We start from the raw sequence: 20,064 nt of genomic DNA on the forward strand, positions 1-20,064 counted from the left end.
TCTTAATAACAGGGAGGTTACCGTGGCTCAGTGATTAATGATACTGGCTGACAACCTGGGTGTGCCAACTTCAAATCCAGTTTGTTCCACAGAAACTTTTTTCACTTAGGGATGTTGGCAACCTTCACGCGGTCCCTCTCGTGAGTACCGATATTCTTCTTGAAAGAATTCTCAACAGAAAGATATTAGAGAAACAAATTCCAACAAAATCATCAGAAAATCATCAGAAATGATGACAGATCAGGATGACATGGACATCTCTAAACTAAGAAATTACTTGGTTTCTCTACAGAATGTTTTCTCATTGGTCGGATGTAGGATTGGTTTATTGTTAGTTTTTTGAGCCCCTTCTACTACCACTGGAAAATACTGATTTCCCTGCCTTCACTGTGCAAGCATCTAAGTGTGTTTGTTATGTACTTGAGTTAATGATCTTTTTATTTTGTTCCATTCTTTTTGAGGAGCTCAATACCTCTACATTAAAAGATGACATTATGTCTAAACTTTGCTCATGTAGGAACACACACATTGGGTACAGATTTTAATAGTTTATGCAATTGTTTCCTTACTAAATTATTAATAAATGTTATTTATTTACAATTGAATAAATTTGTTTGAAAATCTCATTGTTGAATTTTAATCCAAGTCCAAATATTAAACACTTTGTGCCAATTAACTGAACTATGATCATTAAAATGGCAGTTTTAAAAAGAAAAAATGTTGAAAATGAATATTTTACAGGATAGATGAAGAAATCTTGCAAATATCACATTTGTAAACACAATTTTTTCTATTTTCATATACAAAATTAAATTATTTTTTCCATTTCTTATTTGTTCATTATTTCCAGTGTTTAATGTATCAAAAAACAGAATTCCAGGCTACCTACAATTTAAATTGGACAAATATTAAAAACATATACTTTTTTAACAGTGTGTGTCCTCTGCATATGCTTTGAATGCAAAAGTATTTTTATAAGATTTTATCATGGTAAAGAAATGCAAATCAAAAGTGAGCCAACATAAATGTAAACTTATATTCAGATTTTTAAATAAATTTTGAAATGAAAAGAAAATCCAAATGTAAAACATTTATTTACATTTGCAACATTAATAATACTTTCTATTTTTCCATCATTTCTTTTTTAATATAATTAAATAATTAAACAAGCTTATCCTTTTTAATTCTTTTTTAGCAATTTGTATTAAATTAAAAACTAGCAGGACTCATGTACCACCATTGCTTGATGGACACAAAACCAGAAAAGATTCAGTAAAGAAGACCCCTCCCCCAAAAACAAATTAAATTAGTGTTGTCAGCCCTGGAAAATAGTAGGCACTGGCGGCCGTGGCCGTGGCTACCGAGAAAGAAGGCCGATGCATATGACAGCGTAACGTCACTTCCTAATTAAGTTGTAGGTATAGACAGCTTCCGGTATTCAACCACGTGGTCATGCTAACAGGCATAAAAAAAGATGGCTACCAATATGTGTTACCGATTGTCCATGTATGTTCTAAAGAAAAAGAACAATTCTCCATTCGGAAAATAATTATTATAATTGCACATTTGGGATAATTTTAATCAAAATATCGTAAGTGAATTCGTGTTTGAACTTTTATTTTTATTGGAGAAAATCGAATATTTCATTTTATTTATTTATTTATTTACTGCAAAACAAACCATTTTTGGGTTTTTATACACACAGATTCGAAAAAGTTGTCACAAAGCAAATATATAACAAATAAATGTTATCAAAAGCAAGATAAGTTACTTTTCTACCAAGCTGGGTATATTTTTCGTGTTTTTATTCAATGTAACATGTTTATTCAGCGCGAAAAACATACATTGTTTATCGATGTATTGGAAAATTCAAAATGGCGCCCGACTCTCTCTTCAACACGGTAAGTTCGGGAAAAGGTGTTATAAATAATAAACTAGACAAAATACTATTAAAAAACCACCGAATATATGTCAACCTATGTCACAGTAATATATATTGAGCGAGTTTCTAACAGTATTTTGTCTAGTTAGCACCTTTTCCCAAACTTACCGTGTTAAAGAGAGAGTCGGGCGCCATTTTGAATTTTCCAATACATCGGTAAACACAGATTGTTTTCGGAGCTGAATAAACATGTTACATTAAATAAAAACACTGAAAACATATCCAGTTAGGTAGAAAAGTAACTTATCTTGCCTTTGATAACATTTATTTGTTATATATTTCTTTTGTGACAACTTTTTCGAATCTATGTGTACAGTAATACAAACCCTTTTAAAGTAAGCATTTTTTACGGTAGTGTTTTTTTTTGTTTTTTTTTAACGATTGGTGAATGATCAATATTTTAGTATGGGGCGTAATTCATTTCTTTGAAATATATTTAAAACTTCAATTTTTTGTTTTTTATAACATTTTATCTGTAAATAATTTACATAATGAGTTTGTTTTACTGTACACATAGATTCGAAAAAGTTGTCAAAAAACAAATATATAACAAATAAATGTTATCAAAGGCAAGATAAGTTACAAACATGCCGACATTTTTCTTTTTAAAATATATTGATAAACATTGTATGATTTTCGAAGCGATTACACGTTTTAAAGTGAGTAAAACCACTAAAAACCTTCCCAGATAGGTAGAAGAGTAACTTATCTTGCCTTTAATAACATTTATTTGTGATATATTTGTTTTTTGACAACTTTTTCGAATGTATGTGTACAGTAATACAAACCTAAAATTTGATTTAACTTGAAAATAATATTTAAAATACATGTGCATACACTGCACAAGCACCCTTACTATTATCATAATAATAATAATAATAATAATAAAAAACTGGTGTAGATGACATCGACTGGCACCACACCACACCAACTTGTTGTGAAGGGTCAGGGAGGATGGAAAGACCGAGGTGAGAGAGTACTGACCAAATCTCCACTGGAAGTGTGCAGTTTAAATCGGGTACCTTGGGGAGGCATTTTGTCACCTAAACCCCAGGAAACACCAATGGCCGATGCCAACGAGAAATCAGTGACAACGGCTGTTGCGATAACATGCACTCATCTGCACAAGTGTTCAAAAGGTGGAGAACACTGGAAATCTGGGGAGACTTGTCACTTGGTCTCCAGGGAACACCACAGGTTACTGCCAGTGAGCAATCACTGATGATGGCTTGTGAGACAACTAATACGCTACACATTTTGATAAAAAGATGGAAAAAAAAAATGGACATAGAAGAACAGAAAACCAAAATTTAAATATAATTTCTGTATTTAAAGTAATAGTTATTTAAATATTTCAACATATAATCATGTGGAGAAAATCTGGCTTCCCAATAAGAGGCACTCTGGATAGGAACAAAAATAATCTCAGTCATGAAAGATTTCTCCTCCACCGACCAAAGACAGAAAACGTAAAGTGTAGCATCAAAACAGATACTACACTATGATCTTGTTCTGAAGGCGAAAAAATATTTGTTTAATGTTTCTTTAATTGTTTGTTCCCTAAATTCATAATTCAGTTTTATCAGTATTAAATTGTATATTGCTTTAAAATTACTTAATTTTACATAGATAATGTTTATATTTTATATTGAATAAAGTTCAGTTAAAGTAGTAATCGAACTGTGTTCGTTTTTCTTTTAAAAATTTTTTTATTGCTCTTTTTTAAATGGCCCTCATATAGTACTGACAGTCTGACAAATCTTACCTACATTGCCTGCAGACATTTTTCAGTTAACAGGCCTTCTTCTTACTCTCGGTGGCCATGCCGTGACCAAACTGAAATCATCTGGCTTATGCTGCCAAGTATTGTCTGGCAGTGGCAGCTAGCAGAAGCTACTGGCTACCAGTGTCAGTAATGGGGAGGGGCATTGACGATTAGTGCTGGTTGTAGAGATTACTTGCGGGTACTGGTGGGCACTGGCTGCCTTTGCAACTGGCAGTAACTAGCAGCCATGATTAGTGTTGGCCTCCAGTGGACTGCTTTGGACGGAAATCATCTGTTCGGGCATTGTTGCACACTGGCATCTACTGGGCTGCCTGTGGATAGCCATGATGATAACTGGCACTTAGTGGTATTTTTAAGGCAGTTACTTGCATTTGCTGGTAGACACTGGCTAACTTTTCAATTGTCATTATCGGTTGCCAGTATTCAGTGTCAACAATAACCAGTATCGGCCTCCATTGAACTGCGGCAAAATGAAATTGTCTGTCTTCAGTGGCAAGCACTAGTAGATGGTGAGTTGCGTTTGGCCATTGTTGGGCACTATTGATCATGGCCAGAGTTGGACTGCTTTGAAATGAAATGGCCTGTCCTCAATATTTGTGCCCTGTCAGCCATTATATGATATTGTCATCCTTTGGTGAGCACTGCTGGTCACTGCCATTTATGATGGTGATTGACAGTTTTTGCCTCTTCAATAAAATTTTTTTTCTTAATCATATAAAAATAAAAATTATAAAAAAATAAAAATGGACCAAATATGTAATAGGAACAAGAACGAGTCAAAATTTTATAGCAGTTTGTGAAGCATATCTACAATAATAAAATTATGAAACAATTTCACATTTTTCTCGCCTTAAGATAACTTTTTTTTTCATTAAAGCCAATATTAAAGGCAGTAGTAAATAAAAAATGTTGAATCCTATTTAAAAAAAAATAATTTAATTTTATAAAAAATCCATTGAGATGAATTTTGACAACTTCATTACTTACACACCAGACTGACATTATATAAATGACCTATCTCTGCATTCCTCATTTAATCAGCACACTAACTCTCTGCTGGCTGATTTTGTAAACCTGCTTAGCTGTTAACTATTTGCATTTTGTTTCTTTTTTTTATTTATTGATTTAGATTTTTTTTCTAAATCATAAATCGACTGCCATTTGTAAACTAGATGGTCTTTTGGAACAAGGTAACCGCATTCAGACTCAGAATGATCCACAAAAATAAATTGATGTTTTTAACCAATTTGACTGAACTGTTTTTCCCCCCACTTTTGTTTTGCTCAATAGACAAAGAAACTTATCTTTTCTCAATTTAAGTTTCAGTTTGAAAATCATTTTGTTCAACTTAGAATTTAATGACCAAACAATACCGGAATGATTAAATTTAAGTTTCAAAATTTTATTTTAAAAAATAATTTGGTAAAAAAAATAAAATAAAAAATACAAAACAAACAAAAATTGAACGTATTTATGAAATTTAAAGATGTCTGATCGATTTTATTGCAAAGTCGATTTTTTTTTTTAAATAAATAACATCCATTCGTTTATTGAATTATCTTTACAAAAATGTAAAAAATGGAAAAGACAAAAGAGGGGAGGGCAATGAATTAAAGTAAAAAGACTCCCTAGCAATGCTGGATGAGTACATCTAGTAGAATATCATGGAAGCAACAGCTGAAACCTCAGATGATATCGTTGTGATAAATATCATATGAGATTATAGTCAGCTAATCTAATTCCTAACTTCTTGTGTGGCCGGAAACGGTGACAAGACAAATCAGTTCCTTCACTTTTATTGTTCTTCAGTATTTTCTTTCTGAAGCGATTTATTTACATACAATAGAAGAAAAGGGCATTATTGAAAAATATACAATACAAATTAAAAGTATAAAAAGATAAAAATAACACAATCTTTATTTGCACTTTTAATAACAAAATTAAAAAACAAATGTTTTTATTCTATTTGAAATTTAACAAGAAACATGTTTATGAAATTATAAAAATACATATGTTTTACTTTTAAAAATAAGTCTTTTATTTGAATTTATATAATAAATATGTTTATGAAAGTATAAAAATAAATTTATTGAAATAAAAATAACAAATGAAATGATTGAAATCAACATAAAATTTCAAGTATCATAAAAAAGCCTATCCAATACATAATATTCTCAAAATAGTTTCAAAAGATTTTAAAAAGTGTTTTTAATAATTCTTTAGCAAAACAAAATTAATTTCAATAATTCTTCATTAAAATAAGACCAAAAATACTTTTTAATGATTATTAAATATAAAAGGAATAATCATAAAAATGCAACAAAAAAAGACTACATGCGCAGGGGAGATATTAGCGTGAGAGAAAAAAAGCAAAGGAACTGATTTGCCTTGTCACTGCAGCCACACTGGAAGTTAGGAAGTGCATTAGCTGACTATAACCTCATGATGCTAGTTGCATTCATTTGTTGTGCAGTTTAGGTTCACTCTTTGCAATTCAGAAGTGGCACAGACATAACTGCAACAATTCAGGTATTTAGACTTTACAAGCTTTAAACAGCTTAAAACCTTTTTATCCAAGCCAATTTTATCAACAACGTGACAAAGTAATGGCCAAAATAGAAGTCTCCTTCTCCTCCAATTGATTATGGTGCATCTAGAAATGAACGCAATAATGATTTTTCATTTTAGAAATTTTATGATTGTTATTGGAAGGAAGAGGCACACAATGAGAAAGTTGGAAAGTTTCATGCCAGGAAAAATGGTTGTGGATGTTTAGTGCTTTCCATTGATGATAGCAGACATTTTAAGGCACGGCAATATTCTGGAAAAGAAAAAAAATGGAAGGCTTTTACAGCTAATCAGAATTTCTTTTTATTTTCTATGTTAGAAAATAAACACAAAACATGTTCGTTGTTCCTTAATTAAATCTCGATTTGGATTACAAGCCAATTCATGGTTCAGTTGGTTTCATCCTGCCTTGATTTTTTTTACTATTTCAGTGATAACAATATATCTACCAGAACATTTTCATTGAAATTAGTGAAATCACCCATTTTTTAATCAAATTGATTGATTGCCCACTCTAGTTAGGGGCCCCACTTCCCTCTGTGTACTAGAAGGAAGCAACATATGCCTCACCACAGTGATTTAATCCACATTACATTGTAGTCTACATTGCACTGTAGAGAATCTACTGTTGATTTTATAAAATTATCTGTAAATAATGGTTCCACTTAGTTTAAAATGCAAAAGTCAAGTATCATGGTTCAATTGTGCTCTAAACAAACATTTATTTCGAATGCACCTATGTTTTATCGAACAACCTGCTGTTAATTTTATGAAATTATTTTTACACTTGATTTAAAGTTAAACATATAAAAGTCAAGGATCATGGTTCAATTGTGTTCTAAAGGAAACATTCACTTTGAATGTGCCCCTATCTTATAAAAGAATCTACTGTTGATTTTATAGGTTGAGCTTTTCTGCTTTTGCGGTGATAAAACTTCTCAAATGCACTTGTGATGTTAGATTGTATAAAAGTGTTAACTTTGGTCAAAATCGGATTCCCTTCTTTAATCAGATTTTTTGGATTATCGATTTTTGATACTTATCAGGCGCATTTCAACATAAAACACTCCCAGACACATCAAGTACCTTTTTGTGAAACTTTTTAAACATTGGCCTAACCGTTTCTGAGTTCATAGGGAATGAACACACACACAAAGTTCTGTGTATATATATATATATATATATATATATATATATATATATATATACTAGACTATCCGTGACCCGTTGGGTCAGTATGTTATATTAGCTATGGAATTCATGTATGAGCGTGACACTTGTGACGTAAAGAAAATAGCTTTTTGACATAACAGAAACATTTCTATGAAAGTATATTAAAATGAAAAAAGAATATAGATAGATTTCTATGAGTCGTTCTGTTTATTATAATTGATTATTTTTGAAAAAAAAATTTACAGTTACTGAATTATAAGTGGTTGGCCATACTTATAGGTAAATGTGCACTGAACAGATTCCATAATACTTATAGTTGAATTCAAATTTTGATATATCTGCTTTTTTTTTTTTTTACATCGTTCATTTCTGTATTACGTTTAAATTATTTTAAACCCCACTCTTCCCATGTTAAATAATAATTTCGAAATAATAACGTTAATATTTCAGTGTGCAGGTTTTGCGCGCACGCGCAACCAGATGTCGTAAACCAGAAAGTGGGTTACATACATCGTTACAAGGTCATTTGAGTTTTATAATTATATATATATATATATATAGAGAGAGAGAGAGAGAAAGAGAGAGAGAGATTCTACTATTTATAAAATATATAAAATATATATGGCAATTAAGCTACACAGAATTTTCATAACTTACTACCTAGCTCTACTCAGGTATTGAGCACTGTTGAAGTAAATACTGACAACCGAACATAAAATATTATATCCCCTTATAAAGTTTTATGTAGATATGTGAACTTTGTAAAAATCAGAACTGTTATGAGCTTGATTCATATTACCTTATGAAGATTAAAATCAAGACATAATGATACTAAACCTTATATCTTGAATCATTAGGCTAGCTTGACACGATCTTTAAAAAGTGTTTACAAACCTACTTATTCTTAACATAAGTAATCTGTCACGTGAATGATTTACGCATAAAAATCCGATGACCCCCACCTACCAATTTTTCAATTTTGACCTCTTAGCAGCCCTTTTTTCCGGATGAAAACCAATTAAAAAGTTTTCCACGTGTCTGAATACCCTATATACCAAATTTCAAGTCTGTAGATCAAAAATTCGTTGAGTATATAGGTTGAGAATTGTCCTCACACACGCACACATTCTCTCTCTAATATATGTGTATTTACACACACATATATATATATCTCACATATACATTACATAATTATATGTGTGTGTGAGTGTTGTCTAAGTATTTATTATTCGAATAAATATCAGCTTTTGAATGAATTTCGCATAAATTTTAGTTTCATTTTTTTTGTTATATTCTTCAGATTTGATCCATTGAAAGGTTCAAAAGTTTGACTGAACTTGGATACTCTTACTATATTATCCCAGTTTTAGCATAATCTCTATTTATCAGCTTATCTGACCAGATTAAAAGATTAGAGCTGCCCAGGTGGGTTTAAAATTGAGAGGATTTTTGAGCTAAGAATTTCAAGGCCACAACAAAATGAAAAAAAAATCAAATTAATCTGAACGCTTTTATTTAATCATAAAGATGTTAAAAATGTTTTTTTTATTTTCTATTTTAAAGTTTTAACTTTCAAAAGAATTTATAATTAAATATTTTTATAGGTTAAAAAACGTTTTAAGACATTCGTTCATTTTTTTTTTTTTTTTTATTTAATCGTAAAAACCTTTGAAAGCATTTTTGTAACTACACCACTTATAGAAATTCCTCATGTGCCCTCCTCCCTGACAAATAAGCAACTTTCATGTACAACAAAAGCCTCTAACGCCCACAAAACCAAAGAACTTTCTTTATTTTTTCCAATTATTTTAACAAGTGTTTATTCTAAGACTGTCCTAATTACCTATCTTTGTACAACTCTTCAATACCCTGCAAATTATATTCATGTGTGTCTATTATCCGATGTCACAATGCAACTGTGCCTCAGTAATTGCTGAATAGGAATACAGTTTTTATAGTCAGTTGTGTTTTTCAACAGCGTTATTATTCATCACTTAATCGAATGACTTCATGCATTTCTCGCATCATCGTAACTTTGGAATTACAGTTTTTTTGTTTTTTTTTTGTTTTTACTATTAATTATTCATTGAAATAAAAAGTGCAACAGCATAAAATGAAACAACATTTGTTAAATACTATTTTTAAAAATAATTTAGTTACAAAATTAAATCCACCATAATGTATTTTAGTTACTTTTTTGTTTCAGTTACTTTTTTGTTAATAGTTATAAAAAAGAAAGACAGAAAGAAAGAAATTTGGAAGCATTTAACATGCTGAATAAAAAATGATTTCTGGCTTTAAAAGTTTCAGCAAATATTTCATGTATTTTGGAAATTATTTATATCCAAAATGAATTTTAGAACACAGCCTCTAGCATGGGTAATGTGTGCTATATTTAATTTAGTTTTATGAAAAGGCCAGAGATCTTTGAGAAAATTCAAATCCCTCCAATTTTTGTGACATTTTGAATAATAGGTATTAAACATCAATTAAGAAATATCCTCCAAACATTTAAGTATTTTAAAAAAATTCAAGGGCATAGTATGGGTGGAAACTGCCATTAAAAAAATTTTTTTTTAATCAAATTTTTTAAATTTACATTGAATTTTATCTAATAATCAGGCATCAATTAAACCAGAGTCACTGAATTTCAATTTCTTCTTAAAATCTTATGAATTTTAGACATTTTCTAGAATCAAAATCGTGTTATAAATTTTGATCAAAATTGGAATAAGGATGCTAGACATAAGTATCATTTTATCTTGAATTTAATCTTTGTTAAGGAGACATGAAAGTGAGGCAAAACTGAGGAAATTATTTTATCTGTCATTAGATGGATATTCGTTAGAATGTAAAGTTCTAAAGTTATATCGAATTTGACACATTTATAAAATTATTATTTTATTATGCGTTGAGCTCTAGTAATGTATACACTATTAAGCTAATACACAAACTTTTGTGTGATCTTACATTTTTTTCATCAGATAGACCCAAAACATTTCTTATAAAAATCATTATTTCAAATTTATTAAATTATTCTTAATTTTTTTTTTTTTTTATTACATTTTCACCCCAAACAAGGCACATTGCCACTTTGGTGTAGGGGGCTACTATCAGGGGTAACATCTACTGGGATACTATGTGAGGATTTGGGCAGCAAGATGTCTGTTCACGTTACACTTGAACTTCTGCACGTCAGTACAGTTGGGGAAGCAGGGTCCTGGAATAGAATTCCAAAGTTTAGCGGTTCTAGGGAAGAAACTACTGGAGTAGAAAGATCTTTTACATCTAGGGATCTACTGTGTGGGGGTGAGATTTAGCTGTCTGTCGGGTTTGTCGAGGGTGTTTACGTCGTGGGGGCACAAGTGCTTGCAGTTCGTCAGAGCATTCTCCATTAATATACTTGTTGAACAGGCAGAGGGATGCAACATTTCGTCGATGGGATAGATGCCAGTTCAGGTCCTATCAGATTGGCGACTCTCTTTTGAACCTTGTCTAGGAGCGAGAGACTAGTGGCAGATGCACCAGCCCAAATATGGCAGCAATACTCCATACATGAGCGAATGGTGGCCTTATAGAGGTATAGGATACTTTCGGGTGTTAGTAGTTTTCTAGCACGGTAGAGAAAACCTACCGTCTTTGCAGCGGCCCTGGCAATGGTTTCAATGTAATTTTTTCAACTCATGTTTCCTGTGAATGTTAGGTCAAGGAGTTTGAAAGATGAACTCTCAGATAAAGTGTTGTTGGCCATTACTATTGGTGGTAGAGAAGGTTTCTTGTAATTATTGAAGGAAACTAGTTTAATCTTGGCGGCATTGAATGTGACCATCCATTTTTGTCCTCATTCCATTACAGATTGGAGGTCATCCTCTAGTGTTTCTACCATTTCTTTAGATATGTGTTCATTTGTTTTCCTGTCATGTCTGTTATAGAGTGTGGTGTCATCAGCATATATACCCATCTCAGAGGCAATTTTGTCGGGGAGGTCATTTATGAATATTAGGAACAACAGAGGTCCAAGGATAGACCCTTGAGGCACTCCCGCATTTATATCATATTGTTTAGATGTGCGACCATCGAGGACAAACTGGATTTGATTTTTCTCTTATCTAAGAAGGATTTAATTATGTTTAGTATTCTACTAGTGATACCATATGATCTAACTTTCCTGAGGAGACCCTCATGCCATACCCTGTTAAAAGCCTTAGATATATCTAGAGCTGCCACTCTGTCCTCCCTGGCTTTGTCCAGTGAGTGGTATATACGTTCAGAGATTACAGTTAGGATGTCTGCTATTGAATGGGCTTGTCTAAATCCATATTGTTGGTCAGTCAGAAGTTTAGCATCTGTAAGGTAATGGACTAGAGCATGGTTTATTAAGGTCTCAAATATTTTGGAAAAAAGTGGGAGTAGGCTAATGGGGTGATAATTTAATGAGTCCGTTCTTTCGCCAGAACAAACAACCTTGTGATTATGGTTAGTGGGGGAAGTGTTGATTGCCCATTATTTACTACACTGTTGTAGATTTTCCAGAAGTCACGAGTTCCTAATTTCTGTGCTTCGATGCGGTTTTTAGTGGTTTCAGTAAATTCTCTTTTAGCTGTCGCTATTTCTTTCTTAATGTTACTTCTAGCTTCTATGTACTTCTGTCTGTTTGAACTGGACTTATGTCGGTTAAATCTGTGGTATGCATGCTGCCTTTGAGCAATGGCAGTTGCGCAAGTCGAAGTAAACCATTGAGGAGCGTGGGGCTTGCTATAAAATTTCCGCATGGGGACATGTGCGTCAATTGCAGTTTTGAACCATTCAGTGATCTCATTTGCGCACTGTTCAGCAGGAAGGGAAAAAATATTTTCCCATGGGGCATCTCTGATAAGATCTCTGATGGCTTCCCAGTCAGCCATTTTATAATATCTCGTTGTTTTGAGCACTGGCTCCTCAGTCTTGGCTCTAGAGTTTAGGGCAATTTCAACCATTATCACTGCATGATCAGCATTCCCAAGTGGGCTGTCAGCATTCATTATACAATCATTGGGAACTGTGGTCAAAAACAGATCTAAAATTGATGCGTGTTGTTCTTGCTGGTCAGGGAAACGTGTTGGAAACGTAACCATTTGTGATAGGGAGTGAGATATAGAGAAGCTATGTGTTGTGCTGCCCACTGTGTCTGTGTAAGTAGAGAATCCCAACCAGTGTTTGTGGTGGACATTAAAGTCACCAAATACATGTACTTGTGCGCTAGTGTCGAGGGAGAGTGCTGTCAGAGACTTCGTTTATTATAGTGCAGTCCTGGGTCGAGTGAGGGCGGTAGAGAAAATAAAAGTAGCTAATGTTGTGCTGCATGTTAAGTCCAAAGCACATAAAGGCTTGATCGTCCGATTCTAGGTTTGTTTCTCTAGTCAAGAGAAGGGTATTACGAATGTAAACTCCAAGTCCATGCATATGTCTGTCAGTTCTTATGGCAGAGTGGGAGATATCCAGTCATATTAAAGTAGTTAGAGGAGATGGAGGAGTGTAGGTTAGTCTCACTTAGTGCTAAGATATCCGGGGTATTTGTTGGGAGGCAAGTTGGATTTGACCCTAATCCTGGTTTAAGCTTATTTTTAGATTGTACTGTCATCGTATTTTTTAAAGAGTTTCAGTTTAGGTAAGGGGGAGCTGAACAGGAGGTTATGCAGAGTATCACACATACAACACAAGTAGACCATCAGCTGACCTTTCTTCAACTAGGATTGTGGCCTCAGGAAAGCCCACCGGGGATAAGTGCAGGGTCCCTTTCCATGCACAACATGGCACTACAAACATCCCGTTATTATACAACTGTTGATGGAGCAGCTGCTTTAAGTGCTACCAAAGTGTTAGGGCTCCTGTACTACCAGTCGGAAACAACAGCCAGGAACTGTCAATCCGGTACCCTCAACTCATCAGAAGAAGGTCAACCCAATCTAATTGCACAGGCATATATGGTACTCAAGCACTCCCAGGTGCCCAGTCTTGAGGGGTGGGATGTGTCGGGAGTGGGGAAAACGGCGTTCATTGCACTAGACAAGAAACAAGATCTACCACTGTGTTTCTGTCGGATCACTGTGATATCATCTCTGTGCCTGACTAATATGCAAAGAAGGAATATGGAAGCCGGGCGATAGACAGAGCCTATCTACTCCTTAAGCAGTTTAGGTTTGCAAACCGGTAATTTGTTTGAGTCACCAGCTCTAGGAAGGTTGTCATCCAAAACTGAAGAGGCCTCCCTCCCCTTTGGTTTAGTTTAAGAGTTTTCCTTCTCCTAGGCGGATGATCTGGGAAGATCTACTGGGTCCGTCAGCACTGAGAGGGTTTGCTCTGCACGTGGGTCCTGATCCAGGTATTTCTGCAACCCCGCGTGGTTAGTTAGTGTTACTGGGTTAGTGTGTGGAGGTTATATATCTGCTGAATAGTTACACTGCTCAAAGTAATTAAGGGACATTGCTATTTCATTGTTACTGGATAAATGGGGTAAGTAAAGCTCATGCAGTGTAAGCAACTGTGTTTGTAAGCAGATTTGTTAGGAGTTAATGTGGTTTGAGGCTTTTCCTTTATTTTATTTATATGTTAACTTAGGTATAGGATAACATTACAGTATGAGTAGGTATTAAAAATTGAACTAAGAGTTGTGCCTAATCTCTGTATATTTTAGATGACAGGACGTTTAAAATGTAAGTGCAATACAGTACAGATAAAACAGTAGGTAAGTTTTGCGTCATGTGTAATTTGGTAAATAGATATATGGGCTGGTTTTCAGTAGATGCGAATAAGTTGGAGTTGTATTAAGTATGTGTCTATTATTAAAGGAAGATAATTTCAGCTTTCAGTTAAGAGTCATGGGACATTTTACATAACAAGGAGTATCGGTTGTGTTTCGTATTAATCATTGCAAAACTATCTAGGAGGAGACATAGTTATTTAATGCAGGTCGCTTTGCTTCCGAGTACATACTTTCGTTGTTAAGTGTCTAACTGGATAGGAATGAACTATAATGCATGTCTTAGAGGTAGAAATGTACAGATGTTTAGTGATGACTATTAAGCAGTTAGCATGTGAAGGTTAAGGGCTGGAAGTTAAATTCCACTACAAAGGCGTGTGCAATGTAGGAGTTTAGTGGCAGCTTGGGGGGATAGAGCAGATTGTTAGCTTTCAAAAGACGGGGGTTATTAACTAATGCTATTTGGAAATGGATTCAACAATTTGTTTCTAAAACATTAAGAAAATTGTGTGGCTGATCTATAAATTTCCAGTATGAAAAGAGAAATTAAAACAAGGACGTTTCATATTTAGAAATTTTAACATTATTTTAAGATTAATGGGTATGATAATCATGGATTCAAAAAGTATTGAACAAAATTTAGCATGAAGAACCAACTACTATTATGACTTCATTTTTTTTTTTAACTTTTATTTACCTGAAAAAAAAAAAAAAAGCATATCGCTACTGAACTATAAGGAGCTACTCTGAAAGAAACAAGATTTACAGAGATGCAACTTGCATGGGGAATCAGGCAGCAAGATGTTTGTTCACATAACATTTAAATTTCTGCATGTTCATATGGCTGGGGTAAAAGGGATCAGAAAGTGAATTCTACAGGTAGGAAAGAAAACATAATACTAATTATTATTCTCTAAACAATTCTAGATTTCAAAACTTGACTTTTAGTATAGGAATGTGAATTTTCATAGGATTGATCTATGTATGCAAATTGTCGTAACAAAGTTTTATTTATAAGTTGAAAATAAAGATGGCCTCCTTTTCTGAAAATCTGCATAGGTAGATCGATGCTGCTAAGTTTCACATTCCTAGGTTGTATATTTTTAATTTATCTATAATTTAAATCTCATTCAAATCAACATATAAAAAATGGTTTCAATGTGGATTTCATACATATTTTTCCAAGAAGTCATATTTATTTTTATAAAAATATCCACAAGACATTATGAAAACTACACTGAACATTTTTTTTTAAATTTTATCGCATTATTTACTGTCAATAATTGCATAAAGCTGAACCATTTGATGCACATGAAATCAGTTTAGCTCCACACACGTTCAGAATGCATTGCCCCTGGCAATCATTGTTCGTGTTGTATTCATATATTTATGAATACAACACGAACAATGATTGCTGAATTAATGGATTTGTAGTCCTGTATTGATCAATACAAGACAGAAAAACAAAAGTAAAATAGGATAACAATTAACACATAGAGATTTACACTTATTTTATTTATTTTTTTAATGGAAGTTACACTAGGCAAGGCATGAAGCCACTTCATGTAAAGAGTTAAAAAGAATTAAAGATGATTACCATGAAGTCAGAAGATGCATATTTATTTATCTTAAGAAGTAGGAAGAAAACAATCAGCAGGAAGAGAGTTCCACAAGTTCTTGCAAATAAATGATTGGAAAATGATTGGACAATGAGGTAAGTGAAATTAAATTGATGAAAACAATTAAACCAATGAGTCAAACGATCTGGAACAAAGGAAGAAAATTTCAAAGAAAACATGTCATTATAGAATTTATATAAAAGACTGAAACTAGCAACATCACGTTTGTGAGGGAGAAAATGCAGAGAAAGGGAAAGAGTGGGGTCAGTCAAATTACAGATATGTTTCTGCACCTTATCAAAAACCCTCAAATAGGGCAGAGATTGACCAATCCAAATAAAAACAAATAAACAGGTGGGTTCGTGAACAATCTAAGTTAGGTCATAAGTAGGACTATGACAACAACATATTCTTTTCATTGTTTTTGTTTTGACTCTCGAATAGATATGCAACACAGACACAGTTAATTAACTGATAATCACATCACTCTATATAAAAGCTTATAAGATATCAATGGATACACACTCAATAGTCAAAACAATGAAAAGAATATGCTGTTGTCATGGCCCTAGTCATAAGCAATGGATAAATCATGACAGATACGTTCCTTCATCATCTGTCTTGTTTAAGTGGGCTAATCATTCCACATTGTAAACATTGAGTCTCTACAGATGTGAATGTTAGCCAAGGGATGAGCAGACAGGATGTGGTCAATTTTCTCAAATATGCTATAGATAGTAACTCAGCTGTTGTAGGGTCAATAGAGGAAAATATGAACAGTGCTATGAGCAAGTGCAACGCGGAAGCACATATAGGGAAATTTAGGATCTTCTCTGAAGATGACCCTACCACATGGAAAGCCATTTCTAATATAGACACATATTCCATGCCCATGGCAATCTTGAGGGTCAGATTTTGATATAAAGTGCACTTGCATCCTTACGGGAATGGGTATGACAACTAGTATAAATATTATAGCGTGAATCTGTGATGACTAGTGAATTTGTAAAGCAGCTCAATAAAAACAACCTATTCAGCAACATGCGATATAGTTTCCGTTCCAAAAGATCAACTGCTATGTGCTGACCATAATATCACACAAGATTAATAGATAAAGGCTTCGTCGAGGTGCAAAATAGGCCAGTTGACACTTTCACTTTTTATTTTTTAAATTCATTATGTTAAGACCTTGTCTATATTTAGCTATTATAAAATTGTGAACCCCCAAACAGCACATATATATATATATATATATATATACATATATATGTATATTTATGTATATTTATATATATATATATTTACATTTATATATATATATTTATATATATATTTATATGCATATATATGTATATATATAGATTTATATATATATATATATATATTAATATATATATATATATATTTATATATTTATATGTATACATATGTATATATATTTATTTATATATGTTTATATATTTATATGTATATATATATGTATTTATATATATGTATTTATATATATATTAATATATATATATATTTATATATTTATATATAGATTTATATATATATATATATATATACTTATATATATATTTATATATATATATATATCTTTATATATATTTCTAAATATATATATATTTACATATTTATTTATATATATAAAGTTATCTCATTTTTATATTATACTTTAATATTTATATTATACTTAAATTTCACCATCTTGGATCATTTTGGTGAATTTAATTGTAATTCTTTTTTTTTTCATATTTATATATATATTTATATATATATATACACATATATATATATATATATATATATATATAAATATTAAATTCACCATAGAACAAAGCTCTACAGAATTACCTTTCCTAGACATACTGATAAAGATTAAAGACAATAACATTATCACAGACATTTACCGCAAACCTACAGACACCCAACAATACCTACACTTTAAAAGTCACCACCCTAAAAGCTGCATAAAATCAATTCCCTACACCCTAGCACGTAGAATCTGCACCATAATCACGGACAATAACCTTCGGAAAATCCGACTCAAGGAACTACGAATAAATTTAAGAAAAAGAAAATACCCATCACAACTTATAGACAAAGGGATCCAACTTGCGACAAATATACCAGTAGAAGATTTGAGAACCCCTAAAGAATGAAACAAAGAACAAATCCTAACATACGTCTCCACACACAACACAAACGACCCAGAGCTTTTCACAGAGATAACGAAAAACCTCGTCCTACTTAACCAAAACAGCAAACTAAACAACTTCCTTAAAACAACAAAAATAATAAAAAGCAAACGCCAACCCAAAAACCTAAAACGCATTCTTACCGCATCCAAACTCAATCAAGACGCAACAAAAGGAGTCACAAAATGCAACAAACAACGATGTGGAGTCTGCAACATAATATTAGAGGGAAACACATACACATTTACGAACCCCATATAAACATTCAAAATTAAAAAAAACCTAGATTGCACCTCAAAAAACGTGATCTATGTAATAAAATGTCCAGCATGCGATAAATCCTACATAGGCGCTACAAAAAACCTTAGTAATAGAGTAGCCCTACACCGATCCAACATCAAAATCGCGGAAAATAGACACCTACATGTATCACAACATATACACACATGCAGTGGAGGCAGATTCGAGATAATGCCCATCTTCCAAACTGACAACTACTTCTACTTGCTAACACAAGAAAAAAATTTCATAGCAAAGTTTAACCCCGCCTTAAACATTTCTCCATAATTATACACATAAATAGGCAAAACACAAAATACACTTACACGCATGCATACTTGGGTAGGTGTGCACCCTCACACACGAAACAACAAAAAAAGCACAATAAGGCACACGCACACTTTCGCATGTGCGCGCGCCCATACCCAGTACAGTACCATTTCTCTTAACTAAACAAACAACTAGAAATTATACGTATGTATGTGTATGTGTGTGCGTGTGTATATGTGGGTGTGCACATATGATTGTGTATGCGTGTGTGTATATATATATATATATATCATCTGTTATCTATGCTGCATCTTGTTTATATGTATACGTGCACTTATGTTTGGGTGACCGAATCCATGTATGCATATGTGCTTGGATTAGAAAGGAAACTTCAACCAATATATACATAAGGTGGGATGTATGAATATGTATGTGTATGTGTGATTGTGAGCGCATGTGCCCATATATATATATGGGTGGATGAGTGTATACACATCTGTATGTATGTGTGTGTATATGTATATACATATGTATGCACATGTATGAGTGGGCAAATGTGTTCGTGTGGATATGGATATACGCGTATGTGTGAGCCCCTGCATGTCTGTGTGTGTGCATGTGTGTGTGTATGTGTATGTGCCTACATAGTATGTGGATGTTTGTGAGTGTATGTGCACATACATATATGTGTGTACATATATGTGTGTATGTGTGTGTATATATATCTTCTACCTATTCTCCATCTTACTTGTGTGTGTGTGGGTGCGTGTACGTATGTCTGAATGATTAAGCGCATATATACATGCGTGTTTTGGTTGGGGGGAAAAAAAAAAAAAAAAGTATATATATATATATATATATATATATAAAATAAAAAATAAAAATAATTGTTAGCGGTGGATGTATGCGAGTACGTGTGTGAGTGTGTAGGTGGGTATGTATATGTGTATGCTCCTACATATATTTCTATGTATGTACGTGTGTGTATGTGTGTGTGCCTGCGTACGTGTGCGTGTGCATGTGTACATGTACATGAATGTATATGTATGCGTGTGTGATTGTGTGTGAGTGTATGCTATACATGGGGAAAGAAAGTCTTTAAAAAGAACCCTAAAAAACCCATAAAAACCTTCACCATATGGACTAAAAAACACTCTTTGAAAATAACTTTGACCGGACATTTGAACACTTACAGTTGGAGTCAGAATGTCTGAACACACGCATCACTCTGAGAAACATATTTAATATCAGCGGAGGTAACTCTACAAACTCCTATTTTAAAGAAAAACTTTTTACGAAAACATCTGAAGAGAGCACACCCTAAGCTCGAAACGCGTTATAAAAATATTTTAAAATAAAAATATGATGAAAACCTTTAAAAAAAACCCACAATTGTTGATGGCTACACTCTTTTAAATATATATATATATATATATATATAAATATATATACATTTATATATATTAATATATATTAATATATATATA

The 20,064-nt window shown here is 32.8% G+C and overlaps 1 protein-coding gene across 4 annotated transcripts in view; it reads right to left on the reverse strand.

Moving 5' to 3' along the window:
* Positions 1–5,189: 5,189 nt before the first annotated feature.
* The window catches only part of LOC145248967 (uncharacterized), a 133,949-nt gene continuing 119,074 nt past the window's right edge, over positions 5,190–20,064 (reverse strand). For all 4 annotated transcript variants that reach the window (XM_080110775.1, XM_080110773.1, XM_080110776.1 and 1 more), the window contains one exon: positions 5,190–6,549. In XM_080110775.1, coding sequence (XP_079966901.1) covers positions 6,473–6,549 — 77 coding nt within the window. In that variant the 3' untranslated portion in view covers positions 5,190–6,472. The remainder of the gene's footprint in view (positions 6,550–20,064) is intronic.

This window comes from Euprymna scolopes, chromosome 27, assembly GCF_053919585.1.
Source record: "Euprymna scolopes isolate OS-2025 chromosome 27, ASM5391958v1, whole genome shotgun sequence".
NCBI classification, from domain to species: domain Eukaryota; kingdom Metazoa; phylum Mollusca; class Cephalopoda; order Sepiida; family Sepiolidae; genus Euprymna; species Euprymna scolopes.